The 20,335-nt window shown below is 40.0% G+C and overlaps 1 protein-coding gene across 1 annotated transcript; it reads left to right on the top strand.

Moving 5' to 3' along the window:
* The first annotated feature begins 546 nt into the window (after positions 1-546).
* On the top strand, positions 547-13,797 carry CAVIN2 (caveolae associated protein 2). The gene is made up of 2 exons (XM_023217846.2): positions 547-1,391; positions 11,420-13,797. The coding sequence occupies exons 1-2, from the start codon at positions 909-911 to the stop codon at positions 12,212-12,214; spliced, it is 1,278 nt and encodes a 425-aa protein (XP_023073614.1). The 5' UTR covers positions 547-908; the 3' UTR covers positions 12,215-13,797.
* The last annotated feature ends 6,538 nt before the right edge of the window (positions 13,798-20,335 follow it).

The following is a 20,335-nucleotide window of genomic DNA, read 5'->3' as shown; positions in this document are numbered from 1 at the left end:
ACAAATCATCATGGTAGGTTCTTAAAAAGACTACATTTTATTTTTCCTCTCTCAATCTCACCTCTTGAAAAAAACAATTATTTTTTTAAATGTGGTCATCCAAAAAGTTTACATATATTACATGATAATAGTCATAAGAGCAGCATTACTTTTTTAAATATCCCTAAAGTTCAATCTCTTTTAACCTATTTTGTATCCCCAACTGCAAGAGTAATAAGAACTGAGCTGTTTTCCTTATCATTATCAGAGTTACTTCCATTCCTTTGCAAATGAGAAACTAATAATACAAACTTGGCTGCAGTACCCTTTAAACTCTATGCCTCCCAGTAGGACACCCGGTGTTCTGCAATCCATCAGTCAGTTCTAGGGCAAATGCAAACAATACTTTCCGTTACAATAACTTGTATCCAGGAAAAAGAAACAGGCACCCTGTTGCATCTGTAGCATAGCAGCCAGAGAAAAGTTTACTAGCTGTAGTCAATTGGAAGCTGTGGAGCTGGGCCAAATTAGCATGTTTTTCTCCGCCTCTAGATGAAGTCATGATTGAAATATGACATTGAACTTTTTTAAAACGGGAAGGGGAGCAGGAAAGAAAAGCTAAACCTGCGACAAAGTGTCCTGTGCCCAGAACGCGGTTAGGAAGTGTGTGCATACTTCTGAACCCTGAGTCGTTCTCAGTTCTGTAACCTTCTCCTCCCACTGGGTGGAGCAGGGCCTTTAAGAGCAGCTGGAATGCAGTTCCCCTGATCAGCATAGCCAGTTGTTGCCTGTCTGAACCTCTGCCAGTCCTAGAGAGTGGTGCTCTGAGCTCCAACCAGCGGGCCTTATCCTGCACCCTCACCACCGCAACTTCTCACCCGAGCAAGAAGCAGCTCCCAGAGAGGAAGAACGTTCCCACCTGCCTAGCCATGGGAGAGGACGCTGCACAGGCCGAAAAGTTCCAGCACCCTGGGTCTGACATGCGGCAGGAAAAGCCCTCGAGCCCCAGCCCGATGCCTTCCTCCACACCGAGCCCCAGCCTGAACTTGGGGAACACGGAGGAGGCCATCAGGGACAACTCACAGGTGAACGCCGTCACGGTGCTCACGCTCCTGGACAAGCTGGTGAACATGCTGGACGCCGTGCAGGAGAACCAGCACAAGATGGAGCAGCGACAGATCAGTTTGGAGGGCTCCGTGAAGGGCATCCAGAACGACCTCACCAAGCTCTCCAAGTACCAGGCCTCCACCAGCAACACGGTGAGCAAGCTGCTGGAGAAGTCCCGCAAGGTCAGCGCCCACACGCGCGCGGTCAAAGAGCGCATGGACAGGCAGAGCGCACAGGTGAAGCGGCTGGAGAACAACCACGCCCAGCTCCTCCGACGCAACCATTTCAAAGTGCTCATCTTCCAGGTCAGTGCCCCCTATGCCTCCTTACAGGAGGGCTGGAATTCCTCAACATTCTTGATCTCACTCATCCTGGCTCTCACAGCCATTTTCACATTTGTCCTGCCTGTCAGGGATCACACACATAAGGCACTGTCCCCTATCTGCCTGCAGCAAGCAAATATGAAATCTGCACACAGGGGTGGGAATTTCCCAGGTCACTGCAGACTAACCCAAAGAAGATGCCCGCGGGCTTAGTAGGCCCCGGGTCATTTGTCAGGGAGCACCTGGATATACTCTGTACAGGTTGGGAAGACGTGCAGGTGCTTGCACCCTAGTCAAATTCATTTATCTCTTTGCATTAGGGGCGTAAGGCTCTGGCTGCAGCTGTTAGCTGGACAGGGCAAATTAATTCAGTGGCCGTTCATTAACTCTTTGTGGAAATGAAGTGATCATGTGAGGTATTTTGTTGTTTTTTTAACCAAAAAGTCAAACTATCCCTTTGTACAAAGGCTACCAACGTTTTGGGGACCAAGCAAATAGAGGATTGATTCCATTAGAGTTAGCCTTGTTCTTTTAAGACTTTTTTTGGGCAAAGCAATCTTGTGGAGTTCTTTTCTAGCAAATGCACTAGAAATAGAGAGTACAAACGCACTAGATATGCCTCTCTTTGTTCAGAGAGACCGCAACTGTTAAGTAAAATAAACAGAGTGTTATCAGCTATAGTCACAAAGGCTAGTCTTAAATGTTTCTCCCTCAAATGGTTGCCTTCGAATAAAAAGGCCACTTAATTTTTTTTTAATGCATCAATGATGCAATTAATGTAGCAAGAGGCTATCTGGGGACAGGGAGATTGCGTGGGGCTGTTGTTCCGCCAAGTGGTGGGCATTTGTGAATCCCAGGGCAGCCCTGCCTAATGCTGGAAGCCCTTCCGCCCAGTGGAATCCAGCCAGCACGGAGCCCAGGAAGTGATTGCCATCCTCGCCCCAGGGCTGTCTTGTTGTGACCATATGAATAGGAGAAGATTTCAAAGCCATGGAAGGGAGAGGCTATAACCAACAGTTTGATTGTGAAAGGCACACAGGGAGAGCCTTCATCTCCCAAGAGAGATTTAGAAATTGGGATTTAAACCGAGGGAGCCTTCTTTTTCAAAAGGAATCTGCTCTGCCAAGTTAGGACCTAAGCCTTCCTACCCCCATAAAAGGAAAGACTCATCTCGCTGCTTTTTTGTCCTCCTCAAATTGCACTTGAGTATTGTAAAGCTTTAGGGAGCCTATGTCCTCCTCTACCTTACAGGCTTTTGCAGCTGAAAACTTTTCAGCTTTTAATGCGAATGCAGTGGCTTTTCATGCACCAGATGAATTGAAAAGAGATACCGTAACTGGGCCTTTCTTAACCATATGAGATCCTTACTTTATTAGCCTAAGAGATATTAGAAATCTCAGCTCTCAAGGCATTTCTAAATTAAATACTGATCTCCAAACAAAATCAAACATGTACAGACCTGTTTTAAGTCTGAGACACCAAAGGAAATTGTCCTGCTTCCAGTATGAATCAGGCAAATTATCTCTTGTCCCATCCCTCAGTTAAGGAGGAGGAAAAAAGTATTTATCTTGTAGAGGAAAGTCACAATTTGTCAGGATTGGGTTTTGTTTTGTTTTGTCATGGATGTTCTGCAGATGTTGAGGGGAGGGATGGAGAGGATATGCTAGTAGAAATTCAGGAGAATTATAAATCTGACATTAAAAAAAAAAAAAAACTGCTTGGGAACTTAAAGGCATATGCTGTTGTGAGGGCCTGACATGGTCTCCTGTTTTGTCGCATTGAATTGGCAGGTGTGAAATTGCAGCTAGAAATAGTAGAAATTCTCCACCTAGTGAGTAAAAGCTGAAACAGGGGTGCTCAAGACCAAACTGGAAGCTAAGAGTATCCACAGCAATGTGCTCGGACTCCATTCTGGCCCCTTTAGAAAGCCATCCCCAAGGACACATTTCAAGAGCATTTTAGGAGGCAGGAAACTAGAGGCAAGTGACTGGACCTTTCTTAAGCCATGGAAGATCCTTTATTAGCCTAAAAGATACTAGAATTCTCAACTCTCAAGGCATCGCAAGACGATTGTTTTGTAAAAAACAAATGCAAGTATAGTCACTCAGTGGACTCTCTTGGTCCTTCTAAAAGTAGCAGTTTCCCCAGAGTAGTAATTATGCCAATGGATAAAACAATAATTTGTATTGGAGAGTGGTCCAGTATAGTAGTTCAGAAGGTAAATTTTGGAGTCACACAAACAGTAGTTCAAATCCTAGTTCTACCACTTACTAAATATGTGATATTGGACACCGTTTGTAGCTTCTCCAAACCTGTTTTCTCATCTACACACCGATGATATTAATAAGAGCAAAAAAAAAATCAAGCATTTAATAAATCTAGCATACATTGGTAAGCATCTTATTTATCCTGAATTTACAGATGAGGATGTTGAGATTCGAAAATGTTTATGGCTTATCTGAAGCTAGTTAGTAAGCAAGTGGTGAAACTGGGATTCAAACTCATGTTTAATTGATTTCAAAGCATGTACTCTTGAACACTAATGCTTCTTCCCTCCTATCTCTCTCATAGAGTCAGGAATGAAAGAAATAACATTTAAAATAGTTAGCAGGGACTGGCATGGTACAAGTGCTCAATGAATAGAAGATATTACTGAGTGGATCTGAAATTCATTGGCTCAGAAAGAAGGCTACAGTTTTGCTTGGTTAGAAATATGGTCCTTGGGTAAAAACTGACCTCACCTTACCCAGGATCTTTTTTTTTTTTTTTTTTTTTTTTTTGAGAAGGAGTCTCGCCCTGTCACCCAGGCTGGAGTGCAGTGGCGCGGTCTCCGCTCACTGCAAGCTCTGCCGCCTCCTGGGTTCTCACCATTCTCCTGCTTCAGCCTCCCTAGAAGCTGGGACTACAGGCACCCGCCACCACGCCCGGCTAATTTTTTTATATTTTTTTAGTAGAGACGGGGTTTCACCGTGTTCTCCAGGATGGTCTCGATCTCCTGACCTCGTGATCCACCCACCTCGGCCTCCCAAAGTGCTGGGATTACAGGCGTGAGCCACCGCGCCCGGCTACCAAGGATCTTAAAACAGCTCCGCTATATACAGAGACCCATGTATTATATAACTACTGCCATGTTGAAATCAACATTATATCTCATCTCCACGAAAGCAAAGGACTCTTCCCAAAAGACCTACTCTAAATAAACCCTCTAGTCACAGCATAATCTTCACAGTGTAGCATAAGGAGACTGTTTCCTAGACCTGTGGAGAATGTAGAGGGCAAATATGTACCAGGTGTTACTCAGTGTCTTTAGGTAATTTATCATTTTCAGCCCATCTGAACCCTATGCTGGACTTCCCCTTGTTAAATCTACTGTTTCTAGTTTAAGACAAAAAATTACGTAAAAATAAGAGAGTGAGAAAGGAAAATCTATCCCATGACCTGAGCATACTTGGTACGCTACTGTTGAGAAGAGTACATTTTCAGTTTGGGGAGTCCTGTCGAGCCCGCTGGAATCTACAGGTCTGCTTTGGTTAGTGGTTGAAGATACTTTTTTTTCTTTTAGACAGAATCTTGCTCTGTTGCCCAGGCTGGAGTACAATGGTGGAATCTCAGCTCACTACAACCTCCACCTCCTGGGTTCAAGTGATTCTCCTGCCTCAGCCTCCCAAGTAGCTGGGATTACAGGCCCCCGCCACCACACCCAGATCATTTTTGTATTTTTAATAGGGACAGGGTTTCACCATGTTGGTCAGGTTGGCCTTGAACTCCTGACATCAGGTGATCCATCCGCTTCAGTCTCCCAAAGTGCTGGGATTACAGGCGTGAGCCACCGCGCCTGGCCATAATTACATTTTTAAAATTCCAAACTTTGTCCTTAATTTGTCCTACTTAAAACATGTCATTATTTATTTCTGTACTGAATGTTACAACATTGTCGTAGATGTTAAGCATCTAATTTCTTAGCAATTACTTTAAATTATAACCAGTAGTGTCTAAAACTGAAGAAACATTCATCTCTCTTTCAGCAATAAAATAAATGTTAAAATCCTAGTTAAATTCCGCAGTTTTCTCTTTTAAACTTTTTTGTAATAGCTTCAGATCAATATTTGAATTCAAAATACTGTGACATGACCCAGCATAAATAAAATAAGACTCATAGGCATTGCTGATCAAAAAGAAAGCAAATGCTAAAGAAAGACTGAGACTTTGCTTCTAATCATGGTGATCACTTACTAAAAGAAAAAATAGAATTTGTACAGAAAATCAGTGACTCTACACTTATGAGGAAATTTTCTCTTTTGATTTAAGAGACTAGAATTTCACAGGTAACTGGCCCTGAGGATGCAGTACCCTCTTATGTCCTCTTAAGGTTCTAGTAATGATTATTTGAAAAAGCAGTTGGGAGATTATTTCAAATCCTGGGAACAAAACGAGAGTACTCATGAACAGCTTACACTTTCATCCACATAAAATTGGGAAATTGGGTGAAAAAAGTGGAAAGGTTAGCTATCTGCAGTGGATACATTTCTGGAGAATTGAGCCTATAAATGTGTTTGAATTTTCATACTTTGGGTTCCTTTGATAAGGTCAGAATTTTAGAAAGGCGCTAAAAGTGTAACATCTTCAGACCGTTTTTAAATTGATTTTTAAAAAGCCTGTACTTTATCCAAAGTCACTGCTCTGAAGACTGTTACGTTAGTACAGACCTGAAAGAAATGAGGATATAGATAAGAAAAGACGCCTTTATATGACAACTCGCCATGTTTCTATCACACTACAATGTTCCCATATGGGATATTAGCTTTGATGTGTTACTTATCCAGTGCCCTTTTACTTTATGAGGTAAACAAAATATTTGTTCTTATTGTTATTATTTACATTTATTGAAGGTGAGCACTGCCCCAGGCACTTTAAGTGAATAACTGATAATTGTTGGTATTCCTTAGAAAGAATCATTACATACTCTGACGTAAAAAAAACTAGACTCTTTCAGATGCAGCCCTTCCAAGTAAATGCTGCCCCTTCCACTGCTTTGTAATCTATATCTGTTTGAATTGAATGAATGAAAAATATTCTCCAATGCAACTCAGGTCCTATAGTTTTGATTCTTACATAAAACAAAACACATTTGGTATCAGTACACTACGGAATCAATTCTGCAATTTGTTAATTCTTTTTTGTGGGGTTTATGTTAACATCACAGATTCAAATATGTTAGAGCTGGAAAGCACCTTAATAATCATTCAGTTTAACTTCATTTTATATCAAAGAAACAGAGGCCCTGAGAAACAGTGACTGGCTAGGTTTCATTTTATTATTAATAATAGAGATTATAGAATTGAATTGCAAAATGAGTAAAAACAAGCACTATAATCCCACCATGGTAAAGTTCATGTTTACTGGGTTTTCTACATCAGCTTTTAAATAATTCAGTGTGATTTGGTTTTTTTGTTTGGTTTTGTTTTGTGTTTTTTATTTGTAACAAAGAACACCTAACCAGTGTGTCTTAAAAAAGAATTGAACCCTTGATAACACTGACAAATAATGAAACTTTTAAATCCTCCAGAATGTGAAAGACTGCTCAGGGATTATAACTAATGCATTTTATTCTTATGACTTGCTGATTCTACCGACAGCTGCCTTAGGGGTGCAGTTCTAATCAATGACTGTATCCACTTGGCAATCCATACCTCAGAAACACAAATCGGAGAAAACCATCAATGTGTAAAAAAGACCTATAAATCAGAATGTCAGGTGGGCACAGTTTCATTTTAATAACTAGTATTTAGAAATTATTGGATAAAACATTCCATGGACACAAATTTATGGTCTTCATATCCCTCCAGGATGCTACCGCATCCCGGTGGGAATACGACATCCTTTGTTATTTTCTTCTACCAACAGGAATGATGAGTTAGTGACATGAATTGTCTCCTTATTCAAGCTTTTAAATGACTTACTATGATTTCCTTTCTAAGGCAAGTCATAGAGTCTTCTTTTCTATTACAGTGTGCATATCTAGGTATTTAGATATGTGCACAGAAGATTTGCTTCCATGAGCTTCAAACCAAGAAGTGTCCAGCATGTTGGCAAGTTTGTCTGTGTTGATACAAATGGACTATTAGTTCACTAGGATCGATATGAACAGCAAACAAGCTGAACTACAAGGAGAAATGCTACCTTTTCTGTTCTTTCCATTCATTTTTATGCTGTGAGCCTATCAGTCATATATGTTTAAGTGTGCTGTTTTATTCCCCTTCCTTTGAAAAACTCCTAAGGGTTCTTGTGAAAGGTCAGAACCAGGAACACCTGCATCAGGGGAGCTGAGGACCTTTTTGAACACAAAGGGTAAATAATCAGCTCTCCTGAGGGCCTCCACTGGGCAGAACTACCGAAGGAAGCAGTGCAGCCCACAAGGGATTCCTAGTGCCATTTTCAGGGGCTACAAACCCTAAGTAGACCTATAAGTAATGAGGGCAGGGAAGCAGTGACAGAATTGAGGATGTGTACTTGATCTTCCCTCTTGAAATCGTCATCAGTCTTGCAACCTGTAAGAGAAAGTAAATCAGAAGCATTCCAACAGGAAGCTGAAGGCAGAAGTGTCCCGTTGCTTATAGGCATATGAAATATCAAGTGTTTCCATGAGGTGTATGTGGGAGCTTGAGCACAGGGCACGTATGCAGGTGAGATTAGGCACCTCAGGAGAGGGCAGTTATCCAGCATCCACTGGCTGAAGTTTAGACTGAGTATCCACCACCATTAGAGTTACTTAGTTGTCAAACACCACTCATATGTTTTACTATAGAATAGAAATTTTGAAAAGTATCAGTATTTTTCTGCTTCCAAACAAACATTATGGAAAGGTAAGAGCTACATGTGCTTGGACATTCATGGATTTTTGTGTGAAAAGAAAGGGCTTACCTTCAGAGTAGATACCATTAGAAGCCACAAAATAAACACTGTTCAATATACAGAACATTAAATCCTGCTTGTGTAATTAAAATGACAGCAGAAGCATAGCAGTTAGCCAAGAAGACATATCTCACTTGTTTCCAGTTGCATGAAGACACATCCAACTCATTCTGGATTATCTCTGTTCCTGCTGGGTTTATTTTTATAGCTGGCATCAAAAAAGCCCTCATATAATTTCCCTGGCATTTTCCAAAAGAGTTCAATTGGGTTTCCTACCTTCCCTCAACACCCATTCATATACACAGTGTGTATCTACCACAGATCATATATGATTCACCTTATAATAACTTTCCTCAAAGCTGTCCTCAAAAGATACATGATAAAAGAATCGAAAGAGTCTAAGACTCAACAGCAACTATGCCTTTGTAATAATAAAATGTACATTTAAAGAAAAACTGTAATATTATTAGTTTAATTCCTTTAGAAGTTCAGTTAATATGCCTACCTTTTGTTGGGATTAAAGAAAGGGAAGTTATACAACTTACTACCTTTGATTACCCTGAGAGATTATACTATACAAAATGTACCTCTTCTCTGGTAGCCAAGGATTATTTTTGCAGCTTTCTTTCTGAATTTCTGCTTTCCTCACTGAAGACTTTTAATGACATTTCACTGATCTCTTGGTTTCTTCCTTCCCTGTAAGCAACTCCCCTCAAACCTTCTCAACCTTCTTGTCAACCCCAGAAGTAATTCTGCTTCTAGACTAAGCATCCAAGCTTTAGCTATTTCAGTTATCTAACCCTCTTTTAGTAACACCCATCCGCTGCAAAGAAAATCCTCCCTTAAAAATAGAGATCCTTGCCCCCATTGGGACTTAGGTTCTCTTGATTTCCTAATGGCACCAGAAGTCAGCAAACTTCCTTCTAGACACAGAGGTAAACTTGTTCTTTCATAGGCCTCAAGAGAGGGCAACCTCCATTCCAGCCACTCTCAGGGCTTTCTTAGAAAGCCACCTACCCAACATGCACTCATTTAACAAGCAAATGTTGAGCTCTAGGTATTGGGACACAGCATGGACAAGAAACAAAAATCCCTGCCCTCATGGGGAGTATATTCCTAGGAACTAGAAGCAACCTCACCTTGAAACACGGGGAAGCAGTGCTTGTAAAAGTCTATGTTATAATAACTTGTGACAGTCCAATGCTCCTTTTATTTATTTATTTATTTATTTTTACTTTGTCTTTTACTATGGCCTGGACACTTCCCATGACATTCAAAATGGCAGAGTGTGGAGAGGGTTTTTGGGAAACAATATATGATATCATCATTCTAACAAGGATTCTATTTAATTGGACTTTTCTGCTTTTTGCCTCGACACAAGACATTATCCTTTGTTTCTAACCAATTTATGGAAAGGACTCTGTATCGTGTGTGTAAGGGGAGATAGAGGGTTATATTTTTCAAGGAACATCATAATTCTACCATTCAGTTATTAATTAGGAGAGTTTTCTTAGTTTCTCTATAATATCTAAACTTTATTTAGTCTTGGTATCAAATATAAAGTGACACTCTTAAAGCGTGTTTTCATCTTTTCAGTCAATCAAAATTACAAAACAAGAAGGGAAGTTCTTGCCATTAACATAAACTTTGCATGACGTTTAAGTCCCAAGTAGACTTTAAAATCCACTAAATCCAGTTATTTTTCAAACTGAAAGTTTACTGAACAGCCTTAGATATAAGCAGGCAATCCTGAGGCTCTGGTTACAGGAGGGGTAGCAGGGGTGTCTGGAGCCTTGCCCCCTTCTGGCATTGCAGCAGAACCCCTGGTGCCCCCTGGGAGTGCAGTATGAAAGCTACTAATCTAGGTCAAATCTCTTGTTCATATCTGGAAGAAACTGAGACCCAAAGAGATTAAGTTATTTGCTGAAAGCTGTCCTGCTATTCAGTAGTACAGCAAAGACTGAGACTCAGGCCTCTGGCCACACATTCACTACTGTGCCATTTCTTTCAAAAAAGATGTGAAGACATTTTGCTGACTGGCTCTCCTTTTCCAATATTCAAAGAAAAATATTTAAAAATCAAGGGTTCTTTAGCTGTGTAACCCGAGTCTGTCTGCATTCAAAACTCCCCAGTGAGCAATGTTGCAACACCATCTCCCTTCCACTCTGGAGTTGAGTGTTCGGGTGCTGCTCCTTGAAAGCCAAGAGGAGCCATCTTTGCCTGTGTGCCCAGCAGCTGGAGGAGAGTGCTGGCAACGGTGAAGGGGGCAGCTTTCTGTGCTTCTCTCCTCACTCTTCGCTGGAGGTGAGGGCCAAAGTATTCTTGCCCAAAGAAGCTCTGTGTAACACTAGAGAATTGATAAACTATGACTGGAAGCATAATTTCCCCTCGCTACTCTAAAAATAACCCTAAGATCTCACCTCCCCTTAATAACTCCCCAAAGGATATTCTAAACCACAAGGCTTCCTGAGTGCACCCCTAGGAAGCCTAGTCCTTGCTTCTCTCACTCTAAAATGATGTCCTCAGCCAAATTAGTGTGGACCTTTGAACGGATTCTAAGGTTGACCCTACCTTTACTTCTGACTCCTACTTGGAGAGGGAACCCAGTCAAGGCTTTATGTGTGTCTGGTACTTGAAGACTTCTCAGTTCTTACCCCTGCCCTATCTTTTATCTGCCAACTTGACCTTCAGGCTCTTCTGCAGTGGGATTTTTGCAGGCTCAAGCCCTCTGACCTCAAAAGAGGATAGGAGAGAGAGGGCCTGTGGGTTGACAGTACAGTAACGTACTTTAGCTCCGTTATCTAAGCAGCTTCCTGTTCTATCTCAGTCACTGCCCACTTCCCCTCTGCCTGTCACTGATAGAGTTTCTGCCGGCTGTCCTCCTGATATTCCCAATAGGCTGCCCTTGGCTTTATCCAGCCTAAAGAGAATGACTTGACGAGTTTGGAATTAACTCTTCCTATTCTAGAAAACTCGTGCCACAAACATTTGGTTTTTCTCATCACCGTGTCCCCAAAACAGACACACGTATTTCAGCAGCTCAGGACTATTTGTGAAATATGTTATTAACATGAAACCTATACTGTCCGTCTTTTCAGGAGGAAAATGAGATCCCTGCCAGTGTGTTTGTGAAAGAGCCCGTTTCCAGCGCCGTGGAAGGGAAGGAGGAGCTTCCGGATGAAAACAAATCCCTGGAGGAAACCCTGCACACCGTGGACCTCTCGTCAGATGATGATTTGCCTCACGATGAGGAGGCCCTGGAAGACAGTGCCGAGGAAAAGATGGAAGAAAGTAGAGCCGAGAAAATAAAAAGATCCAGCCTCAAGAAAGTGGATAGCCTCAAGAAAGCATTTTCTCGCCAGAACATCGAGAAAAAGATGAACAAGCTGGGGACAAAGATCGTATCTGTAGAGAGGAGAGAGAAGATTAAGAAATCTCTCACGTCAAATCACCAGAAACTATCCTCAGGAAAAAGCTCCCCTTTCAAGGTTTCTCCCCTCACTTTCGGGCGGAAGAAAGTCCGAGACGGAGAAAGCCATGAAGAAAATGAGACCAAGTCAGAAGACCTGCCTAGCAGTGAGAAGATGCCGAATGACCAGGAAGAGGCGTCCTTTGCAGAGGGTCTTTCCGAAGCGTCCCTCGCCAGCGCCCTGGTGGAAGAGGAAATGGCAGAGGAGGCTGCTGAGAAGATGACCTCTAGGGGGAGTAACTCGGGAATGGACAGCAACATCGACTTGACTATTGTGGAAGATGAAGAGGAGGAGTCAGTGGCCCTGGAGCAGGCACAGAAGGTGCGCTATGAGGGTGGCTATACGCTAACCTCCGAGGAGGCCGAGCGCTCCGATGAGGACCCCGTGCAGCCCGCCGTGCTCCAGGTGCACCAGTCCGCCTGAGCTTAGAGCCGCTGTGTCATCCTGTGCTGTGCTCAAGCTGGCATCCAGGGCCGAGGAACAAACTCCTGCACATCTCCAGCACGACCCACCCACTCCTGCGTTCCTGTCCAGGCAGTAATCATTGACCACATAGTAGTAACACACAAGAGACCAGGCTTTACCATGAAAGCGACCTGTCACGGACTCCACTTTTAATTTGCGCTTAGGTTCTATCTCCGTAGAATGTCTCCAAGATTGAAGAAGAAATTGAGCAGTTGAAAAATGCTAATCTATTTGGCTTAGTCAGAAAAAAACAGAGGATAATTAAGATACTAGTCATGAAAAGTGATTCATTCTTTTCTGTCATTCCATAAGCTTGCTGAATAGTGTACCAGTAGTATATTGTGTTTCCACCGTACTCTGTGAATCTAATTTTATTCTTTGCGTTGATATATAATATACATAAATATGTAAGCTAAACATATAACTATATGTTTTAAGAAGAAAACATCTACAAAAGATAAAAAGAGATGCTCAGTTGGTTGTTTACTTAATAGAAACCATTGTATTATTGCAAACGAAGGAAAAATGAAGAGACCATAAAAGTCAGCTAACGAAGTAAGATATGTAGTAAAGTAAGGACTATTCAGAAAGTAAGAAAGAAAATTTGGAAAATGAAACAGGAAACAAAGGATGCCGAAAAGAATGAAAACAGAGAAAAAATGTATGTGCTTTAAAGTAAAATATTTTACTATTTCACTCCTTAAATAACAATACTAAAGAAGTTCATATATCCTGGAATAACATGTCATCTTCAAAATTTTTTAATTTTCTAATATTTTTAAATAATAAACATAGTGTTAAAGCTGTATTTTTTCTTAATAAATGAAAGATATTACAAATATTTTAGGGAAGCTCAAAAGGATGTTGTCTTGTTAACATTGGAACGAATATAAATCTTCAAAATACAATTAATATATACTGCTTTGTGGAAACTTGGCTCATACTATTCTTCAATGCTCTTCAAATTTGAACTAACCCTTACATTCCATATGATGTGATGTAGGCTTATAAGATGCTAAAATCTATAGGTTTTGGAAATGAAATATTCTATTTTTTCTTTTTTGTACATAATGGGAATTTCATCCCAGATTGTATTTAATTTATATATTAATTTCACAGAATATTAATGTTTCTTAACTTCTTAAAGCATGCTAGTGTTTTATGTATATGTACACATATATTCAGACAGGGTAATTTTTAGTGCTACCTAACATTATACTAAAATATTGCTTTATCCGTTTTTAATTACAAAATGCTAATGATTTGTTAAATTATAGTTTAAAAACACTTGGTCCAGGGAGCAAATCTCCTGCCTTTAGTATGCACCACTGTAAGTAACCTTACAAATAGAGTTAATCCAAAACGGTATTAACAAACTATGCTTTGTCTTTAATAAAAGGGATAGGATTAACAAATGTATTGATGGCATAACCTATTCAGCTATGTCCTTATTTTTGCAATAATGTAACCTCAAATATTGGATTGTTGAACCAACAATGGCTGTGTTAAAGAAGATTAAATAAACCAAAAAATAAAAGGCATGTAACAATGTCAGTTTTTTGGCAGAACAGTTTTAGAACAAGCAGAAAGAATTGATTTTTAAACTCTCCTCCAAACACAGCAGTAATGTTGATTGTTTCGGTCTTGAGTTCCCCTATTAACTCTGCTTCCCCCAACCAATCTCATTTAGAAATCTAAGTCTCATTCTTCAAGTTTAACTTTTTTGACATCACCTTGCCAGCTCTGGAGAGTACCTGAATTTATTTCAGCAGCTTGATGATTTGATAGTTACATCTGCATTTTTCCTGTATTATATCAGAACTTCTAATACCTTAAATAGTCCTGCAAACATGAATGTATTGACCTGTAAATTCAGTTTATTCACACAGATAATCCTTTCTCTTCTGCAGTGCCATAGAGTTGGTAGCAGACTTAATTTTACTCAGGGCCCAAAGCAAGCCTGTTTAACCTTTATGGAGTTGTTGTTACTTCTTGCAGCCGAGAAGTTGGGGGACCCAGACCTAATGTAATATTTACATTTCCTTTTCAAAATGTGTTTTTCATTTGTTCCTATAAACTAGCTGTATGTCAGCTGAAAACTGCACTTGAGCATTTTTTTTTTTTAAGTTTCACTGGCAATCACATTTATTCTATGTTCCACATTTGAAGCATTAAAATCCTAAGCAATAAAACAGAGAATTAGGCCAGATAATTGTTGAAAATCACACACTGTAGGGATTACAGAGAGCAACAGTTGTGGAAATTGAAGCGATTTATTCTGTATTATTTTTGAGTTATTTGCATACTGGTGAGACAGCAACATCCCTAAATTAGATATGTCTTCTCCCCACCTATCCAACAACTCATTCCTAACTTTCTATGCCTGCAGCTCAAGAACTGGAGTAGTTTTCCCCAAAGATTTGTTATACATTAAGAAGGACTGAGAGCCATATCTTAGAAATATAATTCAGGAGTAAGAAGCATCTATTACATGGGTCACGAATCTCACAGATATATAGCAAAAAATTAAGTCATTTTTCTGTGAGATTTCTTTTTAAAGTAAATAGATATGTATTTCAACAGGAATATTTTCTTCTTTCTGCTTAGGAATCCAGTATGTGGCTGAATTACTGGTTCTTTTTATATGTGAAAACAAAAGACCCTCGCTAAGACTAGTTCCGTACAAAACAAGGATTTCTGAAATTTATTGTCTGATGAAAACCCAAAATGTTTCTGCTTTTAGCAGTGCTCACCCAGAAGAGCAAAGTTTGACACTCATGCGATTAAGCCCACTATGAGGAAACCTCAACATAGCCTGGCTGCCAGTATAAGTAAAGGTTATAATGAAAGTCATTTCCTACATTAAGACACTAATGCCCAAGTCCAGTTAATTCTTGCTCAAAAGTTTGTTTACTGCCCCGGAGCCCAAATCTAAGTGATTTTATATTGGAAATTGGGAGTATGAAGAATTAAGGTACAGGCAGCAATCGTTATTAACAGTTCCATAGCAACCACAAGTCTTTTCCTAAAAACCAAGACTCAAGCACTGCAAAACAAGTTTCAGATGAAATTGGCATTGTGACCTTTGTATTCTGCTTGATCTGGGTGTCTAGATAAAGACTTCTGTAGCCAGGAACTCATTCTTAAAGGGAACAGGCAGTAACTTGCATTATTAAAGATATTTTCTTATTTTTGTTTTAACCATTACATTATCCTGCAGTATTTGAAACTCTAAAATTATTTTTAACTCTCCACATAAACTGCCCTAGTTAAGAAGTCGCACCTTTAAGCAGCTTGATTTTCATACATATATACACTTTTCACTGTAAAAAGCAATTTGTTAAATATTTATTGAGCAAAGCAATCTTTAGTTCCTATTTGCTAAAATTTTTAGCACCAAAGCAGTGAGACCCAAGAAAGGGGGAGGAAACCAATATTTTTGACAACGTACTTTATACCAGCTGAGCATTCCAATGGCCAGCAATACTGTGTACCAATCACATGTTAGATACAGGCATTATCTCATTTAATCATATAAAATCCTATTTGGAAGGTATGATTTTTACCTCCATTTTAAGAGTAGGAACTTGAGAATTTTGACGTTTACTGAATCCAACTAGTAAGATGGAATGGAGAAAGGACTCCCGAGTTCTTAACTACTCTAAGGTCTCACTCATCATGTTATAATTTAACTACTTTTCTATTAAGGGTCACAGAATTAAGTGATTAGTCCAGGTTCAAATAACTAGTGTCAGGGCCAGTGTTCAATTCCAATCTGAAATCCATGCTACTGCCAAAACAGACACTTAATTATCCTGCAACACTGCTTAATTATAAGTCAGTTTATAAGCTCTCAAATGGCATAATAACTTCATTTTACCACCCCTTATACAGCATCACTTACACTGCACTTCATAAATGATTTTGATGATTGTCATTCCAGTGCTAAAAAAAAAAAAAGAGAGAGAGAGAGAGAGAGAAAGAAAAAGAAAAAAAAAAAACCTCACTGTTCTTGGAGAGCCACAGAGAGACTATTATTGAGGTATGTTGAGGCCACAGAGGGGTTCCTTAGCTCCTTGGCCTCATCCATTGTCAGTAGCTGCAGGGTTCACTTTGGGGAAGGGTTTAATAACAAGCTGTCAACAGAGATAGATACTAGAATCAGCTCATTCAAAGATGGTTCATGAAGTCTGCCTCAAACTCTTTAAGTTAAAGAAGTTATATCTCTGTGTCATAGGAGAGAACTTGCTATATTCTCCTTGGACACTTCCTCTCATAAGCTGAAAAAAGGAACAAATGGCAAATCAGCATGCAGCCAGGGGTGGGGGACTGTAGAGGTTCAGGAATTACGGTGAATCATGAGGATACAGAGACCTAGCCTATGAATATAATTCCTGCAAAATTATCCAGCTGTGTTCTCAGAAAAACACAGGCGGTAAGTCAAACAAATGCTGGTGTCTCCAACTCTGTGTGCAAGCAATCAAAGAAAGTCCTCTAGGCCAGCAGCCCTCTTCCATCAAGATGTATGCTGCAGACAGCTACTTCCTCCAAAGGCTTTGGCAAGGGTCACAAAGTCAAATGCCTGAAAACTCAGACATGAGTAAACTGACTCAAGGAGATGGCAGCAATTGTGGCAAAGCTATTACACATGGGCCATGTCCTGTCCGATGGGGCACCCTTATAATCCACCTGTGCAGTGGCAGTGCTTCTTTCTAATTCCCACACAGGGAAGGTATGTTCTAGGAGCCACCCTGCACGTGGTAAACTGGCAATCACTACCCAGTTCCACTTGCTGTGTGAGAAATCGGGTCCAATGACTTTCCAGTCCAAAACATAGGCCTCTTTTAAGAAGAGCCAAAATTTAGATTTCTTTTTACATGAAAATCTCCTGGCTTTTAAGTTTTTGGCAACTGATTCAAATCATTTTAAATGTTATGCAAGCCAAACGTAAATGCCTGCTGGCTGGATGTGGCCCAGGCATAGACCATCGTTTCGGACTCTTGGCCTACAGAAATGAAGGCTCTTGGGTGCTTCTTTCCCTCCTGGAGGCATAAACACAATAAGATAAGTTAGTGACAGGATTGGATTTGCCTTAGGAAAAAACACAGAAGCCTTCTTAGGGGGATATAAAATGCAAAAACACTCTTGCCAGTACTTATAAGAAGATTCCCTCTTGCCACTTTACAAATTTATGAAAAGATTGCTGTTAATGCCGTGTAAGGAGGAGAAGTAGTGAATCACCTTGGAGGGTCGTGGTATGGTCTCTAACAGAAAAGCACCACTCCTTGTTATCAACATTGCTGGCCACCTGCACAGTCCCTGGGTGTCAAAGGGATTGGTGTTCTTGGTAAGTTGAGCATATGAAGTTACCATCCCATTTCTGTGTTCCAGTTGAAAAATACCTACTCTTGTCAATAACCTGAGGCCCTGTAGATGACAAAAAGCAAGGCTGTATTCTGCTCTGTCATATATCATCACAAAATTGCCAACCAACACTCCAGTTCTTTAACTCTTTATTGTTGGTAATGAGGTACAAAAGAGAAAGGACACAGCTCAATTTTTTTGGATGCTAAATTGAGCCTTCAGAGCTCTGAGTTGGGGAAAAAAAAAAAAACTGATACAGATTTAGCACAAAGGGTCAAGACGTCCTCTGTTAAGGAGAAACTTTTTATGTTGGCAACCACTTGAAGATCTAAGGAAGCACGAGGATTAGCTGTGTTCTCTTAGGTCCACTGCACATTAATTGTCTCTATGACCCTAATGGCCTGCAGGGAAAGGCAGCATATTCCAGTGAATGTGCCTTATTTGAAAAGTCAAACTTCCTAGGGACTTTAAATCAATAATTTTACATACCTACATAATAAAAGGAAGGCCTCCCTGCCAGGATGGATGGAGAAAAGCAGTTTCTTAACTTGTGAGATGGCACCTGAAATCAACCAGAGAAAGGGCAACTGATGCCCATTCGCTGTAATTTCACTACAATCTTTAGTGTTTTCTTTTTTCTTTCTGCCATCACTCTTTTTATTATAACAGTACAATGTCCTTCCCAACTATCTCATAGCTAGACTTTTAAATGATTAAATAAAAGAAGGTGGCCAAATTTTCCAATAACTGCAGGGCGTTTTTATCTTCAAAAAACATTTCCCCAATACAGATATTCATTTTGTTTTATTAACATGTATTACATTTTTTGGGCAGCTATATGTGCCAGGCCCTGTGCTGGGTATGTAGATAAAACAGAGGAATAAGAATAATCTCTGCCATCTATAAATTTCCCATCTTTTGAGGAAGGGGAAAGTGCTGAGAATCCTCTATATGGAATATTTAAACTTATAGTAGCAAAGCAATAGGAAACAAATAATTTGTAAAAGACTCACCCAAGATGGTTAAATGGAGCTACTGTAGCTTAAGGCTGCCATAACAAAAATATTATAAACTGGATGGATTATAAACAACAGAAATATATTTCTCACAGTTCTGGAGGCTGGGAAGTCCAAGATCAAGGCACCAGCAGATTCAGTGTCTGGTGACAGTGCCAATTTCTGGATCAAAGAGAGTACTTTCTCTCTGCATCTTCACATGGTGGAAAGGACAAGGCAGCTCTCTAGGGTATCTTTTATAAAGGCACTAATCCTGTTTAGGAGGACAGAGTCCCCATTGATCTAATCACCTCCCAAAGGCCCCCCATCCTAATACCATCATACTAGGGATTTGTTGTCAACAAATGGATTTGGCAGGGAGTAAGGGAGGACATAAACATTCAAACCATAGCAGATACCATAAATGTCCAGGATAGAGCTGGCAGGAAGCTAAGTTGTTTGGACTTAATGATACAATCACACAGGAATAGGAGTTTCTCCCTCTTAAGCAGGAAACAAAATGGTGGAAGAGAAGCCCTAAGTGAAAGAAACCTTATGAAGTCTTTAAAATGAAACTTTGACAACAAGCACATTCATTTGTTTTAATTGATAAATAAATGTTGAAATAGACAATATGCCAAGACCTGTGAGAGGGGCTGGCTGGGTTTATTGGCAAAAGCAAACAGACATGCCTTTTCCATCCTATAGCCCTAGTGTCCCTCAATAAACTGCTTGCTTAGTCACTCTCTTGCTGAAAGTTTTCAAATTGGTTTGCTTTTTGGTTTTAAGGAAATTTTCTCTCACGAAGACACATTGTTAATTTATGTTAAAGGATGAGGTAGGAATGTATAAATGAAAACATAAAACGGAAATCAATGAGAAAATATGGCTCCCTTTAGTATAGTAACTTTATATCCAACTTTGAAAGAGGGCATATTCTCCTTACAATAACAACTCATCCTTGGTTTTTCTTAATTATATTTATTAAGGTTTTTTATTTATTTTAAAAAAATATTAAGTAGGGAAAAAATGACTCATAATCTCACTGTCCAGATAATCCCTACTGTAATTGTTTATTTTCTTATATTAAAATATTATGAAAAACTAATAGTTTTCTTTCTTCTTCTTCTTCTTCTTTTTTTTTTTTTTTTTTTTTTTTGAGACAGTGTTTCACTCTTATTGCCCAGGCTGGAGAGTGCAGTGGTGCAATCTCGGCTCACTGCAACCTCCAAAAAAAATAGATTTACATTGCTAGTCATAACTTGTGACTCCTGAAGCTTCCACAACCTCCGGGTTCAAGCGATTCTCCTGCCTCAGCCCCCCAAGTAGCTGGGATTACAGGCATGCACCATACGCCTGGCTAATTTTGTATTTTTACTAGAGACCAGGTTTCTCCATATTGATCAGGCTGCTCTTGAACTGCTTACCTCAGGTGATCTGCCCGTCTCGGCCTCCCAAAGTTTAATAGTAGTTTTCTATTGTTGTGTAACAAATTACCACAAATGTAGTGACATTAAACAGCACTAATTTTTTAGCCCACAGTTTGGTAGGTCAGAAATCCAGTGTGGGAAATAAGAAATAACTGGAAAATAATAAATTTCCCAATCTGAGTGCTCTGCTCAGAGTAGCTAAAGACTGAAATCAAGGTGTCAGTCGGACTGAGTTCTTGTCTGGAGGATCTGGGAAAATTCGCTTCAAAGCTCATTCTTGTTGGCAGAAT

This window comes from Piliocolobus tephrosceles, chromosome 11 (genome assembly GCF_002776525.5).
Source record: "Piliocolobus tephrosceles isolate RC106 chromosome 11, ASM277652v3, whole genome shotgun sequence".
NCBI classification, from domain to species: Eukaryota; Metazoa; Chordata; class Mammalia; order Primates; family Cercopithecidae; genus Piliocolobus; species Piliocolobus tephrosceles.
The sequence above is the reverse complement of the archived record's forward strand: the minus strand, read 5'-3'. Positions and strand labels throughout refer to the sequence as shown.